The sequence below is a fragment of the Oncorhynchus mykiss genome, chromosome 26 (genome assembly GCF_013265735.2).
Source record: "Oncorhynchus mykiss isolate Arlee chromosome 26, USDA_OmykA_1.1, whole genome shotgun sequence".
Taxonomy (NCBI): Eukaryota; Metazoa; Chordata; class Actinopteri; order Salmoniformes; family Salmonidae; genus Oncorhynchus; species Oncorhynchus mykiss.
This window is the reverse complement of record NC_048590.1, coordinates 23,646,594-23,666,761: the sequence shown is the minus strand read 5'-3', so window position 1 is coordinate 23,666,761 and position 20,168 is coordinate 23,646,594. Positions and strand designations below refer to the sequence as shown.

The 20,168-nt window shown below is 42.8% G+C and overlaps 2 protein-coding genes across 9 annotated transcripts in view; both read right to left on the bottom strand.

The window, feature by feature from the left end:
* The window catches only part of LOC110506439 (protein GOLM2), a 31,264-nt gene extending 13,572 nt beyond the window's left edge, over positions 1-17,692 (bottom strand). For 5 of the 6 annotated variants that reach the window (XM_021586043.2, XM_021586045.2, XM_021586046.2 and 2 more), the window contains exon 1: positions 1,704-3,196. In XM_021586043.2, coding sequence (XP_021441718.1) covers positions 1,704-2,030 — 327 coding nt within the window. In that variant the 5' untranslated portion in view covers positions 2,031-3,196. Of the gene's footprint in view, positions 1-1,703; positions 3,197-17,490 lie in introns of those variants that run through there. The other variant, XM_036964473.1, reaches the window with a different exon arrangement.
* An 866-nt stretch (positions 17,693-18,558) lies between these two features.
* Positions 18,559-20,168, bottom strand: part of LOC110506438 (protein FAM189A1) — a 173,998-nt gene continuing 172,388 nt past the window's right edge. For 2 of the 3 annotated variants that reach the window (XM_021586042.2, XM_021586041.2), the window contains 3 exons: positions 19,949-20,020; positions 19,387-19,706; positions 18,559-19,237 (listed from right to left, as the gene is read on the bottom strand). In XM_021586042.2, the coding sequence (XP_021441717.2) occupies positions 19,022-19,237; positions 19,387-19,706; positions 19,949-20,020 (608 nt within the window). In that variant the 3' untranslated portion in view covers positions 18,559-19,021. The remainder of the gene's footprint in view (positions 19,238-19,386; positions 19,707-19,948; positions 20,021-20,168) is intronic. The other variant, XM_036963964.1, reaches the window with a different exon arrangement.

Here is a 20,168-nt window from a genome sequence, read left to right as displayed (position 1 = left end):
CAACAATGCCTCGTTTTTTGTACTCTTATTATTACAGTTTGCATATACACTGTGGTATTGTAGTAAGACAGCAGAAAAAAAGTGCAGTAGGCTAGTCAGTATAGTTATTTGTGATGAAATATGGGATCTAACTGCCTCACAATCCAAAGTAATAAGGTTGATAGTTTAGTCTATCAAAGCAAGACCAATTATTTTACAAAATCTAACTTTGAATATATATTTAACTGCGTTGGCTTAAGTAAAACATTTAAAACCTCTTCCACAAAAATACTTGTAAAGAGTTAAAGCAAGTCCCGCCAATTTCTCTAGTTAATTTTTCTATTATTTTAGTGGGAAATAAAGCAATTATTAATCAATTCTGAAGACTGTAGACTGCTTTTATCCAGCCCATGATCTAGGTCTATAACCTAGCACACTATGGTAAGACAGCCCGTTCCTCATCAGACAGTCACTGCTGCTCCATCATGTGTTCGCCACACAGACAGACACAAACAAACCTGCTCTGCCCTTCCACCAGAAAGGAATATTAGAAAATATTTGCCATTGCCTGCACTTAGCCTTTGTCCAGGCTTTTAACATTATATTTCATCATGATTCATCCAGTTGCATTCAATTTCACGACAGAGCCCAACTGTCGTTTAAAGAAATAATAATATGGGGGAGGGCGCAATAGAGGCATGTTTTATGGGTACATAATCACAATTGGACTAAGGATGACACCGACCAAACCCTAACACTGGTAACATCAGAAAATTAGATCCTGATACGGGACAAAGAGTAGATTAACGCTGGGGAAAATCTGGGATTGGCCTTACACTACGACATCCCTCATGTTGAACAGAGGATTTGCACTGTTGGACACCATTAACATTCAGGAAATGAGTTGTAATTAAAATATACAATCCGGTTTGGGCATGGCTAGCCCACACAATCCGAAGAGCAAACATCCGTGTGGGTACGGCAGAATGCTAATGAAAGGTAGGCCCTCCCCCTCAGCTGTTCCACGCCTCCTATGCAATCTGGTGAGGCACGTAAGCATACATTGAGGCTGTTGGGACAGGCTGACAGGCTGATTGAGGCTGACGGTAGTAAGGGTAAAAAGAGGCTGGTCCCCAGCACTGGGCACACAGATGGGCCCTTGCAGAGGGGACCCAGCTGGGACTCATAACCCCCATGTCTGCAGGGAGGGAGACTACCTCATGTAAAATGACTAATATAAGTGCACAAATACACACCAATAAACAATGTGCAAACTGCAATGCCAGGTTAGCAGGCACTTTTGTGATGGGGGAAAAATGAGTTAAGCTGTTACATGATATGGCTTTTGAAATCACCTTTGAGATTCAAAGATTGATGGGTATCACAGCTGAAGTAGATAAACTAAAATACTGTTTATGAATTTAACCTACATTTAAAATTACATCAAGACTCATTCCATGAACTAGGAAGTCAAAAAAAGGCGTCACTTAGGTACACGTCAACCCACTTTCAACTGCTCAGTCTTTACCAATGTTGGTAGGTGTCACTAGGTTGACATCATTGGTTTTGCCCTCCACTGTAATACAACAATAGGATGCAGGTGCAAGGCTGCTTTCCACCTGTCAAACCTATGCACAGTTAGTTAATAAGCCTGAGATCTGCAGGAACTATGAATCATAGGTACTACGGATGGATGAAGTGATCTAGTATCGAGTCCTACCCACCTTTTCATCCGTACACTTTTTGATGAGAGCTTCGCGAGCTTGCAGCTTGCCCTCCAGCATGCTGTTATCTCCGTCCTTCTGATCGATATGTTTCCTGTGCGTGTCTACCTGCACCATCAGCTCCGAGTTGCGCTTCTCCAGTCGACTGCGCGCCGCGTCGGTCCGCTTCACCTGTGTCTGCACCTCCGCCAACTCGTCCAATAGGTGCCCTTGCTTGTTGGACACAGTCCAGTAGTTGAAAGACAGTATGGCAATGATCACCATCAGCGCGATCAGGATGAAGGAAGGGAGACGGCCTCCTCGTCGGTTTGCGCCAAAGCCAACCATTTCAGAATGTATTCGATAATTGATCTAGAAAACTAAAAAAGCCGATGCTTCCCCTGGTTAACAAATTGGGTAGGTGACATGCCGTTCAATTACGGCAAAAATACAGCCACTGAGAAAGTCTATAAAGAAAGCATTTTTAGTAAACCCCAAACGAGTTTCTTGCATTAGTTAGCTTCGGGGAATAGTTATTCACGCGTCTTCCCTCTTCCGCACAGTTGTCGCCTGTCTTGTTTGCATTCATCCAACGACGCTGTCAGTGGATGAAATGCATCTGCAGCGACGTGGCCTAAATGCAACAGCAAACGTGGACAAACACTAGCCAAGCATGCAAGTGACAAATTATTTAGCTATCTAACGAGTCCAGTGTCATTATCTGAGCGATTCTGGTGGGCCCTGAATCGTTTCAAGATAGATAGAAAAAGTGTATTTATCCACCGAATCGTAAACCTACAATAGTTAGCTAACGCGTTAGCAACCTGACTGCGCTAACACAGATGAACCAAACTGGTTTGGCTAGTTGCTTGCACTGAAAGTGTTAGTCAGACACACTACAAAGCAACTATCGCCATCCTAATGATACATCTTGATTATGGATTTTAATTATGTATATATAAAATACTGTATTCAAACGTTAATCTAGCGATATCCAATGCAATTCAACGTAGTTGCTACGCGTTAACTGCTAATCCTAGGCGCTACTACGCCAGATAACGTATTGGTACCCTATATATAGGCTACCAATACGTTCTCTTTGTCGCTAGCTACTAGACCCATTGAAATAAGGTTACACGTGGTAAACGCTTATTTTACCGACAGATAACAATTTATATTATTAGCTGGTTAGTTTGCTGTCAGATTCCCAATCCGATCAGTTTTGTTTTACCCCTGTCCCCTAAAGATAGTCCCCAGTCTTGAGCCCGTCTTGTCTGTTGATATGGTTACTTTAGCTACTTCCACCTTGGCTTGGCTGGCATATCCTCTGTTGGTGCCTCTTGACTCGTGGATGCGAAACACAAGCGACGTTGGATACAGTGATTAGCTATGTCGTTATAAAGGTTAACGTTACATTGACAACTGCCTAACTAATGTAGACACACAATACAGGCTAGTTCGTCAAACCACCAATTTCTGAAGTGTAGCCAAGGCATGCAAGGTGCGTGGTTAGGTTAAAGTGACAGTACAATTATCCAATCATGACATACGTCTTGCAATAAAGAACACATTCTATTGGGTAGTTCTTGCACGTTTGGAAGCACATTGGATGAGAGAAAAATGACATGGACGGGGTTTTACAGATCATGAAGGGGTGTTGGATTCTGATTTCTAACGCGCTGAAGTTCCGTGTTCGTAGGCAATGCAGAACACAGTGGACAGAAATATGATATGATTCAGGATCATCTAGTTAAATGTATCAAAACTGCTGGTGTCTGACTCTGGTGGAAACGTGTGTGTGTGAAGGGACGGTTTTCCAGGCATAAGCGAAATAAGTGGTCACTTAAGGGGCCCCAACCAATTATATATATATATATATATATATATATATATATATATATATACACTTTCAGTTTATGTGACAAAACAAGCTATGTCTAGTGTAGAGAATCATTGTACCCTCTAAACCGCTGTGCAATATCTTTTCAGTTACCAAAAATACTGTATTTTCAGCTGTTTGAAGGTGTTGTACAAAACCGGAAGGAAACGATGCAAATACCAAACTTAAGCACTGGACAAATAGAAAGAGCGCACATAGAACAGATCTACCGCTTCTTAGACTTGCTTTCAATGTGAATGACAAGCTATGTCTAGTGTAGAGAATCATTGCTTTCAATGTGAATCCACATTTCTATGTGGATTTGGTCACCACCCAAAAAGTTACATATTGCAGCTTTAAGAATAGTAGATTGCACCAGGTGCAATTTCGAAATGTGGTTGTGCATTAGCAGTTTTTCTCTTATAATATCAGTCACTGACTGTCACTCAATTATCCAGCTAACAATTTCTTATTGGTATTTAGTCTAGCCAGCTATCTAAACTTGTAGTAATCATGGCCAAACACCAAACACCAACCATACACATGCCCAGGGGCCCTGACCTCAGGGGGGGCCCCATTGATTGCGTTAGTCACTGTCACTCAGATATCATATAAACATGGCATAAGTCATTACAAAATGGGTAGAATTGCAGGAAATTAACTGTAAAACTGCAATGTTTTTCCCTGCCCCATGGCAAAATGTGTAAAGGTGCAATGCAGCGTTTTTATCTATATCAAATTATTTCTGGGTAACAATTAAGTACCTTACTGTGATTGTTTTAAATTCAAATGATTAAAAAAATAACAAAAATAGCTTCTTAGCAAAGAAAAATTTCTCAAGGAACCATTTTGATAGGACTGTCTGGGAGTGGTCTGAGTGGGGAGTGAAAAACAGATAATGAACTGTTATTGGCAGAGAGGTTTGGAACTCTCTTTCTTATTGGTATATTTAAGAAATAAGGCACGAGTGGTCGTAGCATATGGCCAATATACCACGGCTAAGAGATGTTCTTTGCAAGACTCAACGTAGATGATGAAAAAAGATGGCCCCGGAAAACAAGGCTAAAGTTTTACGTATTCCTAACCAATTGTGTTTTTTTTTTGTTTCTTTGCATTGTTTGTAACTTTTTTTAAAACTTATTTTGTACATAATGTTGCTGTTACCGTCTCTTATGACCGAAAACAACTTCTGGACATCAGAACTGCAATTACCCACCACGGACTGGCACAATCCTTTTTTCCTTTAACGAGTCCGACGAGCCTGACGTGAATGATATACTGCTTCCCCGGGAACAGACCCAGATCCCCATCATTTACGTGAAGAGAAGGTAGAGAAAAAGGGGCCAGAGGGCAGGCTGCCTTCTGAGAATTCGTAGGCGATCAAATAAACCCCCACTTCCTTCCATTCTGCTAGCAAAAGTGCAATCTTTGGAAAATAAAATCGATGACCTACGCGGAAGATTAAACTATTAACGGGACATTCAAAATGGTAAAATCTTATGCTTAACGGAGTCATGGCTGAACGTCGACATTATCAACATACAGCTGGCTGGTTATACGCTGTATCGGCAGGACAGAACAGCGGCGTCTGGTAAGACAAGGGGCGGTGGACTATTTATTTTTGTAAATAACAGCTGGTGCACGATATCTAAGGAAGTCTCAAGGTTTTGCTCACCTGAGGTAGAGTATGTCATGATAAGCTGTAGACCACACTATCTACCTAGAGAGTTTTCATCTGTATTTTTCGTAGCTGTCTACATACCACAGACGGATGCTGGCACTAAGACCGCACTGAATGAGCTGTATTCCGCCATAAGCAAACAGGAAAACTCTCACCCAGAGGTGGCACTCCTAGTAGCCAGGGACTTTAATGCAGGGAAACTTAAATCCGTCTTACCAAATTTCTATCAGCATGTTAAATGTGCACCCAGAGGGAAAAAAACTCTGGACCACCTTTACTCCACACACAGAGACGCATACAAAGCTCTCCCTGGCCCGCCATTTGGCAAATCTGACCATAATTCTATCCTCCTGATTCCTGCTAACAAACAAAAATTAAAGCAGGAAGCACCAGTGACACGATCAATAAAAAAAGTGGTCAGATGAAGCAAGAGGACAGGACTGTTTTGGTAGCACAGACTGGGATATGTTCTGGGATTCCTCCGATGGCATTGAGGAGTACACCACATCAGTCATTGGCTTCGTCAATAAGTGCATCGATGACGTCGTCCCCACAGTGACCGTACGTACATACCCCAACCAGAAGTCATGGATTACAGGCAACATCCACACTGAGCTAAAGGCTAGAGCTGCCGCTTTCAAGGAGCGGGACTCTAACCCGGAAGCTTATAAGAAATCCTTCCATGCCCTCCGACGAACCATCAAACAGGCAAAGCGGCAATACAGGACTAAGATCGAATCGTACTACACCAGCTCTGATGCTCGTCGGATGTGGCAGGGCTTGCAAACCATTACAGACTACAAAGGGAAGCACAGCCGAGAGTTGCCCAGTGACATGAGCCTACCAGGCGAGTCAATCTATTTCTACACTAGCTTCGAGGCAAATAACACTGAAACATGCATGAGAGCATCAGCTGTTCCGGAAGACTGCGTGATCACGCTCTCCGCAGCTGATGTGAGTAAGACCTTTAAACAGGTCAACATTCACAAGGCCGCAGGGCCAGACGGATACCAGGATGTGTACTGCGAGCATGCACTGACCAACTGGCAAGTGTCTTCACTGACAGAGTCTGTAATATCAACATGTTTTAAGCAGACCACCATAGTCCCTGTGCCCAAGAACACTAAGCTAACCTGCCTAAATGACTAGCGACCCGTAGCATGTCCACATCACCAAAAAACTAACATGGTCCAAGCACACCAAGACAGTCGTGAAGAGGGCAAAACAAAACCTATTCCCCCTCAGGAGACTGAAAAGATTTGGCATAGGTCCTCAGATCCTCAAAAGGTTCTACAGCTGCACCGTCGAGAGCATCCTGACTGGTTGCATCACTGCCGACCACAAGGCACTACAGAGGGTAGTGCGTACGGCCCAGTACATCACTGGGGCCAAGCTTCCTGCCATACAGGACCTCTACACCAGGCAGTGTCAGAGGAAGGCCCTAAATATTGTCAAAGACTCTAGCCACCCTAGTCATAGACTGTTCTCTCTGCTACCGCACGGCAAGTGGTACCTGGAGCGCCAAGTCTAGGTCCTAGAGGCTTCTAAACAACTTCTACCCCCAAGCCTGAAAATCTAATCAAATGGCTACCCAGACTAATTGCATTGCCTACCTTTTACACCGCTGCTACTCTCTGCTGTTATCATCTATGCATAGTCACTTTAATAACTCTACCTACATGTACATACTACCTCAACTAACTGGTGCCCCGCACATAGACTCTGTACCAGTACCCCCCTGTATATTGTCTGTTACTGTCCTGTTATTTTACTGCTGCTCTTTAATTACTTGTTACTTTTATTTGCTATTGTTTCTCGTATTTTTTTTTAACTGCATTGTTGATTAGGGGCTTGTAAGTAAGCATTTCACTGTAAGCCTAGTGGTTAGAGCGTTGGACTAGTAACCGGAAGGTTGCAAGTTCAAATCCCAGAGCTGACAAGGTACAAAACTGTCGTTCTGCCCCTGAACAGGCAGTTAACCCACTGTTCCTAGGCCGTCATTGAAAATAAGAATTTGTTCTTAACTGACTTTCCTAGTTAAATAAAGGTAAAAAATTTTTTTTTTTAAAAAGGCTACACCTGGTGTATTCGGTGCATGTGACTAATATCATTTGATTTGATTTGAGTGCCTGGATACAGCCCTTAGCCGTGGTATATTGGCCATATCCCACAAACCACCGAGGTGCCTTATTGCTGTTATAAACTGGCTACCAACATAATTAGAGCAGTACAAATAAATGTTTTGTCATACCCGTGGTATACGGTCTGATATTCCACGGCTGTCAGCCAATCTGCATTCAGGCCTCGAACCGCCCAGTTTATAATAACTAATTTAGCACATGGGGATTTCACCATGGAAGGCCAAAACTGTATCACACCAAATATGGCTGACATTGTTGGTGGTCTTTTCAAAGGGCTCTTACACTAAAATGGTGTTATCATCCATTTCACAATTTCACAGCATTATTCCAACCTCATAATGTAGAAACACAGGACACTCACCTTTAAATCTGCAACGTTTTCTCTACGCCTTATGGCAAAATGTGTGGAATTGCAGTAAATTAACTTAAAAAATAAAAAAAAACCTCCACCGTCAAGACAGGGGCCACTAAAACGTTTTGCCGAGAGGTGGGCCCCTAAAAGGCTAGAGCCATCTGTGTGTGTGTGTGTGTGTGTGTAAAATTTCTCATTGTATCTACAACCTCAAAGAATAAGAACCAATCAAGAATCAGAACAGACATTACACTGAAGGTGTCAGGGTGGCAATTGACAGAAAATAAGAAATTTGATAGATTTAGATGGTGTTCAGCTTTTTTCTTAACTCTCAAGGAGATTTAGTTTATACTCCTACAAATGTTATATTTATTGCTATTGATGTGTGGAAATGGTACAAAATGCACCAATGCTGTTTGGAACACAACAACCAATGTCATACCTGAGGGGTATACTACAAAGCAGGATCAATGAGTTAGCCAGCTAACTTTGATTAACAATCAGAAATAACTCCACCTACCGATTTTCTGGTTCATTAAGAAAGCTAAACTTAGATATGTGGTTTTGGCCGTTGAGTCAATTACACCATGTTATTTCAGAATATTTGGGCAAGTTATCTGGCTAACTCATTAAGCGTTGTAGTATACCCCTCTGGTTAGTGGTTTGGCTCAATATCCTAATTTTGAAATGAAACAACCCTGTCACATTAATGTAAGATACACTAACCAGGTTTCCATCCATTATCTGTATACAATGACGAGATGCTCATATCTCCACACTTACTGTAAATCCAAAATAAGCCCATAGAAACGCATTGGGTTTATTTTGGACAGATTTTGTTGAGTGAAACCTCTCGCTTTGTCTCTTGCCCTCGTCTCCATCCAATCATTTCATGCAGATGGAACGTATAAAATAAGTCACGAGAGGCCTTATGGAAACAGCATATCTATCACTGTAGCTAAATTTCCATCCAATTGGCAACAGACTTTGCGTTATATAGCCTACTCTGGTCTTGGTACGGGCGCTCTAGACAACAGCTTGCAGATAGCCTACTCTGGTCTTGGTACGGGCGCTCTAGACAACAGCTTGCAGATAGCCTACGCTGGTCTTGGTACGGGCGCTCTAGACAACAGCTTGCAGATAGCCTACGCTGGTCTTGGTACTGGCGCTCTAGACAACAGCTTGCAGATAGCCTACGCTGGTCTTGGTACTGGCGCTCTAGACAACAGCTTGCAGATAGCCTACTCTGGTCTTGGTACGGGCGCTCTAGACAACAGCTTGCAGATAGCCTACTCTGGTCTTGGTACGGGCGCTCTAGACAACAGCTTGCAGATAGCCTACTCTGGTCTTGGTACGGGCGCTCTAGACAACAGCTTGCAGATAGCCTACAGTGCAGGTGTAGTCTACATATTTATATATTGTGCAGGTGTAGTCTACATATTTACTATATATATTGTCAATATTTATTGGAAAGGAGCATCAAGAGCACTTTCGCCACCCTGTGAAGTTCATCATAGCATGTCATCTGTAGCTTAATAAACGGCATATTTTCTCAAGTTGTGGTGTGAGGACACAACATACGCAGATCATCATGTGACTCCAAGTTTACTGGTTATTACTGTGGCTTGCAAAAGTATTCACCCCCTTGGCGTTTTTTCTATTTTGTTGCCTTACACCTGGAATTTAAATAGATTTTTGGGGGGTTTGTATCTGTTGATTTACACAACATGCCTGCCACTTTGAAGATGCAAAATATTTTTTGTTAAACAAACAATAAAATAAGACAAATACAGAAAACTTGAGCGTGCATAACTATTCACCCCCCCCCCCACCCCCAAAAAAGTCAATACCACCTTTTGCAGCAATTACAGCTGCAAGTCTCTTGGGGTATGTCTCTATAAGCTTGGCACATCTAGCAATATTTAAGTCATACCACAGATTCTCAATTGGATTGAGGTCTGGGCTTTGACTAGGCCATTCCAATACATTTAAATGTTTCCCCTGAAACTACTCAAGTATTGCTGTAGCAGTATGCTTAGGGTCATTGTCCTGCTGGAAGATAAACCTCCGTCCCAGTCTCAAATCCCTGGAAGACTGAAACAGGCTGGAGCGAGTGGGGTTGAGACAGGGTGAGCAGGTCCAGAGGGGAATCCAAGGGGGTAGTTGAGTGAGGAATCCAGGACAGAGGAGCAGGATGAGACATGGGACAGGAGGCAGGGACCAGAGTCAGAGCAGGCAGAACTGTAGCGGAGAGGAAAACAGCATCAGGCAAGGAAACCATGTACAACAGGATAGCATGCTCTGAATATTAACAAACGGCTAGCCCATAGACTGACTGAGCAGCAATTATAATCCAGCAACATGGAAGTGGGATGACTGAGTATTTGTAGAGGTCTTAATTATGGAACAGGTTGCAGCTGGATCTGCTCTGACTCCAGCACACCTGTCTCCGCCCACACAATCACACACAGAGAGAGCGAGGGAGAGGAAGAGAGTACTGGGGGAGTGGCGGCAGGTCAAGGAGACATAGGATGAGCAGTAGAGGGCGTTGCAGGAGCAGATGTGACACTTTATTTAACTAATTATGTGACTTCTGAAGGTAATTGTCACATCTCCTCCACTCTTCTTGACCTGCAGTTACTCCCCCTGTACACTCTCTCTGCTCCTTGTCCCTCTCTGTGTGATTGTGTGGTTGGAGACAGGTATGCTGGAGTCAGAGCAGATCCCTACCAGCTGTAACCCGTTCCATAATAAAGACCTCTACAAATACTCAGTCCTGCCACTTCCACTCTGCTGGATTGTAATCTCTGCTCAGTCAGCTCATGAGTCTAGCCATTTATGATTATTCAAAATCCTGGTACTCTGCTGTGCCTGTTTCCCTGCCTGACACTGTTTATCCTCTCATTGCAGTTACCGCTCTGTCTCTGACTCCTGTTCCACATCTCACCACCCAACTACCTTGCTCTCGATGTTACTCGCCACCACTACCTTGGATTCCCCTCGGGACCTGTTTACCCTGTTCTACTCAGCTAACTCCAACCTCAGTCTCCACATCTGTTTTTTCTGCAACTCATCCGAGCTTCCCTGGATCTGCACTCCATATCTCCCTGTGTAACAATAAATATTTTGGTTCATTCATCCCTGTTTCCTCATCTGAGTCTGCTCTTGGGTTCCCCTGTGTTGCTCCACGTAACAGTAATTGGTTGCACCAGATCTTATTTAGGGGCTTCATAGCAAAGCATGTGAATAGATATTGACGCACCACTTTTACGTTTGTACATTTTTTTATTATTTTTTGAAACAAGTTCTTTTTTTCATTTCACTTCACCAATTTGGACAATTTTGTGTATGTCCAATACATGAAATCCAAATAAATATACATTTTAATGACAGATTGGAATGCAACAAAATAGGAAAGACGCCAAGGGGGTGAATACTTTTGCAAGGCACTGTATATGATTTTTGTTGTCAATTGGCAGTCAAGCATCTATAATCATGTCACCAGAATAAGACCCTCGATATTTATTGGAAAAGAGCATCAAGCTCATCACCTTGTACTTTCACCATCCTGTGAAGTTCATAATTTATTAAATCTGTAGCCTAATAAACTGTATGGTTTCCCGAGTCTTAGTGGGAGGACCACACACTATATGCATATCATCACGACCCCAAGTTATTATTATAACAATATTTGCATAAAGGCCTTTCCACCTCATAATTAATTTTATCTACACAAAAAGATCCCACCATGTTGAATGAACAAATGATCTGTTTGCATTTATAAAAGTGTACCAAAACATCCTTTCCATCACAGCTGTCAGGATTTGTTTTATGTGCTATGACTTTACTCTCATAAAAACTGTGGATGGGTCCATTTGTATTTCCAATTGAGTTTCAGCAGCTAAATGCTTCCATAGTATGTAAATGTGGTTAAAGAGCGACTGCCTTTAAAAAGCAACAAATCTCTTTGAAAACGGCCTATGTGGCATCGATATGAGCCAGGAAGTTATTCTAGTGTCAAAATCAGGGGTGCAACATTCCCTGGGGACGGGGGACATGCCATTGTCGTCCCCCACTCCCCCAAAACGAGGCATCGGTGTGCTTTAGGAAAATGGATATGCCTCCGGGCAGTCGGGTAGGCTGTTTGGAGTGTTTGTCCAACTGGATCAAATAAAAAAATATGTCCCCCCCCACTTCTAAAACCAAAGTTGAGCCTCTGGTGAAAATGGACTACAACAAATTGTAAACAGGATAATTTTGGTCATAAGTCAGTCTCGTCTAAAACGGAGATTGGAACATCCATGTATCACGACCATTTTGAATCCCACCGTACCTTCTCCGCTATGCAATCTGGTTTCAGAGCTGGTCATGGGTGCACCTCAGCCACACTCAAGGTCCTAAACGGTATCATAACCGCCATCGATAAGAGTCATTACTGTGCAGCCGTATTCATCGACCTGGCTAAGGCTTTCAACTCTGTCAATCACAACATTCTTATTGGCAGACTCAACAGCCTTGGTTTCTCAAATGATTGCCTCACCCGGTTCATCAACTACTTCTCTGATAGAGATCAGTGTGTCAAATCGGAGGGCCTGTTGTCCGGACCTCTGGTAGTCTCTATGGTCGTGCCACAAGGTTCAATTCTCGGGCTGATTCTCTTCTCTGTATACATCAATGATGTCGCTCTTGCTGCTGGTGATTATTTGATCCACCTCTATGCAGACGACACCATTCTGTATACATTTGGCCCTTCTTTGGACACTGTGTTAACTAAGACGAGCTTCAATGCCATACAACTCTCCTTCTGTGGCCTCCAACTGCTCTTAAATGCAAGTCAAACTAAATGCATGCTCTTCAACCGATCGCTGCCCGCACCTGCTCGCCCGTCAGCATCACTACTCGGTTCTAACTTAGAGTATGTGGACAACTACAAATAACTAGGTGTCTGGTTAGACTGTAAACTCTCCTTCCAGACTCACATTAAACATCTCCAATCCAAATCTAAAATCGGCTTCCTATTTCGCAACAAAGCCTCCGTTACTCATGCTGCCAAACATACCCTCGTAAAACTGACCATCCTACCGATCCTCGACTTCAGCAATGTCATTTACAAAATAGCCTCCAACACTCTACTCAACAAATTCGATGCAGTCTATCACAGTGCCATCCGTTTTGTCGCCAAAGCCCCATATACTACCCACCACTGTGACTTGTATGCTCTCGTTGGCTGGCCCTCGCTTCATACTCGTCGCCAAACCCACTGGCTCCAGGTCATCTACAAGTCTCTGCTAGGTAAAGCCCCGCCTTATCTCAGCTCACTGGTCACCATAGCAGCACCCACCCGTAGCATGCACTCCAGCAGGTATATCTCACTGGTCACCCCAAAAGCATTCTTCCTTTGGCCGCCTCTCCTTCCAGTTCTCTGCTGCCAATGACTGGAACGAACTGCAAAAATCACTAAAGCTGGAGACTTATCTCCCTCACTAGCTTTAAGCTCCAGCTGTCAGAGCAGATCACTGCACCTGTACATAGACCATCTGTAAATAACCCATCCAACTACCTCATCCCCATACTGTATTTATTTATCGTGCTCCTTTGCACCCCAGTATCTCTATTTGCACATTCATCTTCTGCACATTCTACCATTCCAGTGTTTAATTGCTATAATGTAATTACTTCACCACCATGGCCTATTTATTTCCTTACATCCCTTATCCTACCTCATTTGCACATGCTGTATATAGACTTCTTCTACTCTATTATTGACTGTGTAACGGCTGTTGGTGGAAGAAGGTGAGGACCAAGGTGCAGCCTGTCCGCGTGTTCATCTTTTATTAGTTGAACTGAACCCTGAATAGCAAAACAACAACAACCGAAACAGTTCTGTCTGGTGCAGACACAAAAACAGAAAGCAACTCCCCACAAAACCTAGGTGGGAAAAGGCTACCTAAGTATGGTTCTCAATCAGAGACAACGATAGACAGCTGCCTCTGATTGAGAACCACACCTGTCCAAGCAACAAAGAAATCCAAAACATAGAAAATGAACATAGAATGCCCACCCTAGTCACACTCTGGACTAACCAAAATAGAGAATAAAAGCCTCTCTATGGCCAGGGCGTGACAGATTGTATGTTTGTTTATTCCATGTGTAACTCTGTGTTGTTGTATGCGTCAAACTTATTTGCTTTATCTTGGCCAAGTCGCAGTTGCAAATGAGAACTTGTTCTCAATTAGCCTACCTGGTTAAATAAAGGTGAAATAACATTAAAAAAAAATTAAATAAACAATGGATAAATGATGGTTGGGTTTTGATTTGACATGTCCATTTGCCCACTAAGATGGGGTGAACAGCTGCGGTGATTGCTCTCTATCCAATAGCATAGACAATGTGACAGACCTTCTCAGCAGTGCCGATTATTTACATAAGACAGCACGTCAGCATTTTTTTACTTGAGAATACTGCACCAAACACCTTAGTTAGATGTAAAATTGAGCAACTAAAACATCCTCTGCAAAAAGGTAAAAAATAATTACAGATTTCTTGAGTTATCTTGGATTCATTCTGGGGATTTTGAGGAAGTGATATAGGCTTCCGTGTCTACAGTGTCTCATGGGGGACAAACATCATTAACTAAATGCGGAATTGGTCAGGAAACACATTGCCAAGACTGAAATCTCATTTATCTAATGAGCAACAGAAAAACACACGTGCCAATCGGCGTGTTCATTGCTCTGAAATGTCAACAATACTAAATACGCTAGACAAGGGTCATGGATAAAAGGGACCATAGACAATGTTGGCTGAAAATAATGCTGCACAGTGATTGGCTTGAATTTACAATGACCCAGGGTAGCTTAAAGCGACAGCTACGGCTGGACATTAAGATTCAACAAGATATGTTGTTTGTGTTGCTCTCAAGAACAGGGCGCCATTGAAGGGAATGATTACTGGGGTAGAGGCAGGGGTGAACATGGATCAGCTGAAGGGGAAGATTCCCAGTGTTTGTTATGCCTGCCATTTGATGCGACAGAGACCCTGTGGAGAGTGGGGTGAAATAGAAGAGTCACTGTCTGTTCTTTTGAGTTATGGTGTTGAGTCTTTACTTGACTAAGTCATGTTAGGATATATCAGTTATCCAGTACGAGGTTTTGTGCTGAACCTGCTGCAGTATTTCAGGTGCCAAGTGTATGGTCATGTTGCAACGGTGTGTAGGAGGAAGATTCCTAGATGTGAGTAGTGTACAGGAGGGAATGAGACAAGGCAATATGTAGTATCGGTGGGAAAAGTTGTGCGTGTTAACTCTAGGGGTACCCATGGTTCTGTAAGAGAAAGGCAGGTTGGGGTTGCCAGGATCAGCGTAGTACAGAAGATGTCATATGCTGAGGCAGTGAAGAGGATCCTTGTGAGTAGGATAAGGCCAATAGATATTGATAGGAATAACATGTGCTTCAGTAACTGTGTTTCTTAGGGTCCATACCCATCGTTATCATCTGTACCGCAGTAATAGAACGTACATCACCGAAATTAGATGTTGTGCTGGCAGCTGCAGAAAAGCACTTGGTTGTACGTGATTTTACTGCAGAAGAGTTACAAGGTGTGTGGAACGATAGTGTCCCGTCCTCCCAGGCTGCTGGTCTGCTGTAGGATCAGATAGTGGTGAGGTTTTAAAGGGTATAGGGTTAGTTGGTATGGCAGTTTTACTCCCTTTTCCCCATCTGTTGTCCCATCCCTTTTTGTCTCACAAAGTGTAATGAATTCACATTCCAGAACAGTAGACGGAAACATAGGGCTAGATAAGATATATAGATGAATAGGGAGGCTGTGACAGTACAAATTTAAAGAAGGAGGAGGTCGGGGCAGGTGAAATACATTATGCATTACGATGGACACGCTTTTATGCGTGTCGTAAGTGATTATGTTGAGGCCTACTACCACCACGACATGCACAAGCAGAGTTCATAGGCAGAGGGAATAAGGTATGATGAACTTCACAACTTATTTCCTAACTTCTAACTTACGGTGGTTATGTGCACGGTGATGAGCTTCATGCACATGGTCTAATAAATATTGAGGGTAGGCTATCATTTGAATGATGCTGTAGCTAACAGATTGTAATGGGCTAATGTGATGCTCCATTAGCCGTTCCAGGATAGGTGCTGTTTGGTGTAGCAGCGAATTTTTGACAAACCTTATTAACTTGGCGAAACTCTCTTCGTTCATGATTCGGCAAAACATTTATCTTCTAAAATGTCTGTGTCCAGTTGTAGGTGGTTCGTTAGTATTTTTTAAATGCGCTGTTATTAAAATAAATACATGTTTTGCTCCATGAAGTAATGCAACAATGTGTACGCCGCCATCTTGTCTATTTCAAATCCTCTCTCATTGCTTGAGACAGGTGCGTCCATCCAGGGGTGAAAGTAAGGTGGTACGGTCTGGTACAGAGTCCCAGCAAAATAAATAGTGGGGGTACACCATACCAGTAAAACATGAGCCTATCATAGTTATTAAAACAAAATGTCAACAAAACTGTAGGCTATTACACCATTATTAATCATTACCGTATGTCAGAGGCATGAAAAATGTGCGATTGGACTTGAAAACGGGTGGTATAGTGGCCTATACACTCAAAAATGCGATATGGTTCAATGAGAACACTGACATTTTGCCAAGGCAGAGATGAGTAGTGGCGGGATCAGAGACGCAGGGCAGCAGTGGATGCATACATTCTAGCCTAATGACAATCACCAAATGACAAATGTCATTACACTTTTTGGTGTTTTGTGTAACAGATGTCTCTTTCCATTCACCACTGTATGACGGATGGAAATATGCTGCGAGTGAGTGAATGTGCGCGAGTAGCCTAGTAAAGGAGCCCTTTGAAGTATGAATGTTTGAGAATCAGATGAAAACATTATGACTGGTTGTGTTTATGCCACAATAAAATGTCATACATTTTAAAAGTTAAATGACATATCTTTAGGACTAGGCCCGCAGAGATCCTATTGAATTAATAGGGGGTTCTATATGTAGTTCTATGATTTGGCCCATCATTTTTTGGGGTGTGTGCACACATTGTCCCGTACAGGGAAATGTAATCTACATTTACCCCTGGGTCCTGCATGTCCTGCACTCACCTGTCCCGATCAATGAGAGACATTTTTTAAAACATCTATAAGTGACTTTCTTGAGGTTCACAATACATTTTAGATACTTTCACATGATTTGGAAATGATGCCCAAAAAAGTATAATATATATTTGTGCCAAAAATATTTAAATGTTAGCATATGGAAACAGAGACGCAAAGAAAGTTCAAGGGGAGGGGCTACAAAAATGATCAGATTAATATTGCCATAGAGAAAAGTCTCGCAGTCTTGCAAAAAGATGCATTCTTGTGTTCTAACTACCCACTATTCAAAGCGTTCTGAACAAATTAAGGGAATTGTTCACAAACATTGGCACATTCTAAAATCCGATGATAGTCTCGGTAATGTGTTTTCGGACCATGGTCCCTTGGTCGTATTCTCGCGGGGCAGAAATCTCAGAGACCAATTGGTACACTCTGATTTACCACCCCAAGATATTCCTGAACAACGTCTATTTGCGCCCCTACTGGATAGAAATTATGAATGTAATGGCTGTACTCAATGCAATGGCACTTATAAATGTACATCCTTCAAACACCCACAAACAGGGAAATCGATCCCAATCAAAGGTGCATCGTAGCACCATTAGGTGTAAAAACTTTACTTACCCAGTTGCGGCCCACTTCCTGGAGGCAGGCTACTCGATTTAGTCTCTGCGTTATATTGGCATCGAACATGTCACCCTCCCTAGGAGAGGGGGTGACCTTGGTAATTTATTGTTAAAACAAGAGGCTGCCTGGAGCTTTAACATAAAGACCCTTGTTCCCTTCGGTCTCAACGTAGACTGATCTGAAGCCGTTCTTGTGATTATTGTGACTTTGCCATTGTAATTGTTTGTAAGCTTGTGTAGTCTAAAATTAATCTATGATCGTATGCTATCCATTTGTTGTTTGTATGCTGTTCTTTGTATGCCATTTTAATATTTGATAATTAACCAATGACGTTAGGCCACTCTTGGCCATGATTACAGACACCTGTGTCTTTTGACATTACATAAACGAGTCATCCCGCAGTGTTTGTGATTATACCCTGATGAAGATCGCTTGGCTGTCGAAACGTTGGTAATTACATTTTTGCATCTGAGCTCCTAGAGTGTGCAGCTCTCTTTTATTTTCAAGCATATGGAAACAGTAGCAGGGAAATGAAACCAAAGCAGGGACTGATGTCATACCTTGTCCATAGAATGCTGACATGGTAAGGAAACAAATGTCATTTTGTCATTTGGGTCAACTATCCCTTTAAATTTCAATTGATTTATTCAGTACATGAAAACTTAAGTGCAAAAGTCATTTTATGTACACTACATCATCACGCGCAGCATTTTATCCGCTAATAAGTCAGTTTGATGGAGACACCTCTGTTGGGGAAATTGTTTATATTGTTTCTATGCAAATTTTTGAATATTCACCTGAAAATCTGTCGCCAATTGGATGGCAACCTAGCTCATTCAGAATAGTTTGTCAAACCACAAGTTCTTGACATTTCGAAAGTTACAATGAACAAGGTTTTCAAAATATTACACAATTTGTGTGATTTGTACATACAGTATGTTTTTTTTACTATTCAGTTGCGCCATGCATCTTCTGTAAGCATGGCTTCTGTGTCTCTCGCGCCTCCTAGAAATGTATGTAATGTTCAAATGACATACCATTGTTGAAAGGAGGTCGACTACAACATAGAAAGTCATATTTTATTGTAACACTGATAAGAACTGTAACACATTGAGGTAAGTTAAATAATCCACTTTTGTAACGTTCTCTGTCCTGCAGTGGCACACAGTATTCAGCCAATCAAAATCCACAAAGTCTGCTGGAGCTAGTACCATCCCAAAACGGTCCAGTTCACAGTTTTAATACAAAGTTGTTTTTCTTTCCTTTTCATAAAGTAGAGCACTAGTTTTTCATCACGACGTCTCCATTTAGTTGGCTTACAAGTGTGTTTACAGGGTTGAGACTGTTAAAAAGTCCCCTGAGGGAGAAGATAACATTCTGCTGTTTTTGATATGAGATAGAGAGAACAGAAGCCAATCCACTCCAGACATGACCTACTGAGTTTGTTTCTGCTAAAGTCTTGGCACAGTCTCACAGGGCACTATGAGATAGAAATAGAGGTTGAGTCCTTGGTGGGGAGGGAGGGCAGTCAAAGGATGGTCTCTCTACACAAAAGGCTTTGAGTGCGTTCAGAGGGTGAGGGAGAGGAGTCCACGGAAGCAGGGGGGTTGGGAGGCCCTGGTGCTGTAGGTGGACGGCGCAGGGATGAGGAAGGGGAACTCAAGGCCCCACAGCTTTGTAGGTGCAAGTCTTCATGGGCACGCTTCCTTGGGCTGCCGATGATGCGTTGTGATTGTGTCATCACCTGTGCAAAGTAACAGACACAAACAAACAAATCCATCAATATCACTGACCAACAGTTTAGACCAGAATGGTCCAACAATGGTTTCATTAAGTTATCAGACCATCTTATTTTGTATATGCATTCATACTCATGCCCATCAATAGGGGTACCTGATCTATGACATTGGCACTGAATATAGCTTCCTCCATGTGTCTCTCGTCAGACTTGATGACATACTTGATGCTGTTGACCACCTGCTGGACCTCTGGAGGTAGACTGCAGCTGGAGTGCTCCAGGAATTTGGCCACCAGGATTTTGGTGTCTTTATACGTCTTGAGGTCAGCCAGAGAGTGTGGACGCTCGTTGGAGACCGTGTGCAGGGCTCGCGGTTTGAGGCGGATGTCCACTTTCCTCCCCTCCTTCTGCTTTCTACCACTGCGGGTGCTGACTTTGGCAGCGGCGTGGGGAGGAGCTGCCACCTCTGTGGACTCTGAACACACCAAAGACACAAACATACAACAACATCCAATCAGGAGGGACTCAACATATTCAACACATTTGCACATTCTGTAGGTGAACGCTATTTTCTCCTACGAGTCGCTGGTCTAAATGGGTGTTTTCGCCAGGGGTATGTGTAGACTGCTAGGTTAGGTGGGGAGTGATCTGGTGGGGAGATGTGAAAGTCGTACATAGTAGAGAGGTGGTAAAAGGCTCTGGTGGGGTGGGCATTACCTTGCTCTGGTGAAGTCTGAGGAGAATCTTCAGGAGGAGGGTCGCTTGCAGAGGGGCTGCCACAGCTGTCACCTGCAGAGGGAGATGTTAGCCTTATGGTGAACAAGTACTTATGCTAAAGTATATTATTTGCATTTCACCAAATGAAGTGATGCTAGCTGCCTATGTGGTCTGATTAACCCGGTTCATCTCAACAGTAATGACAGGATCTTCCCTAAAC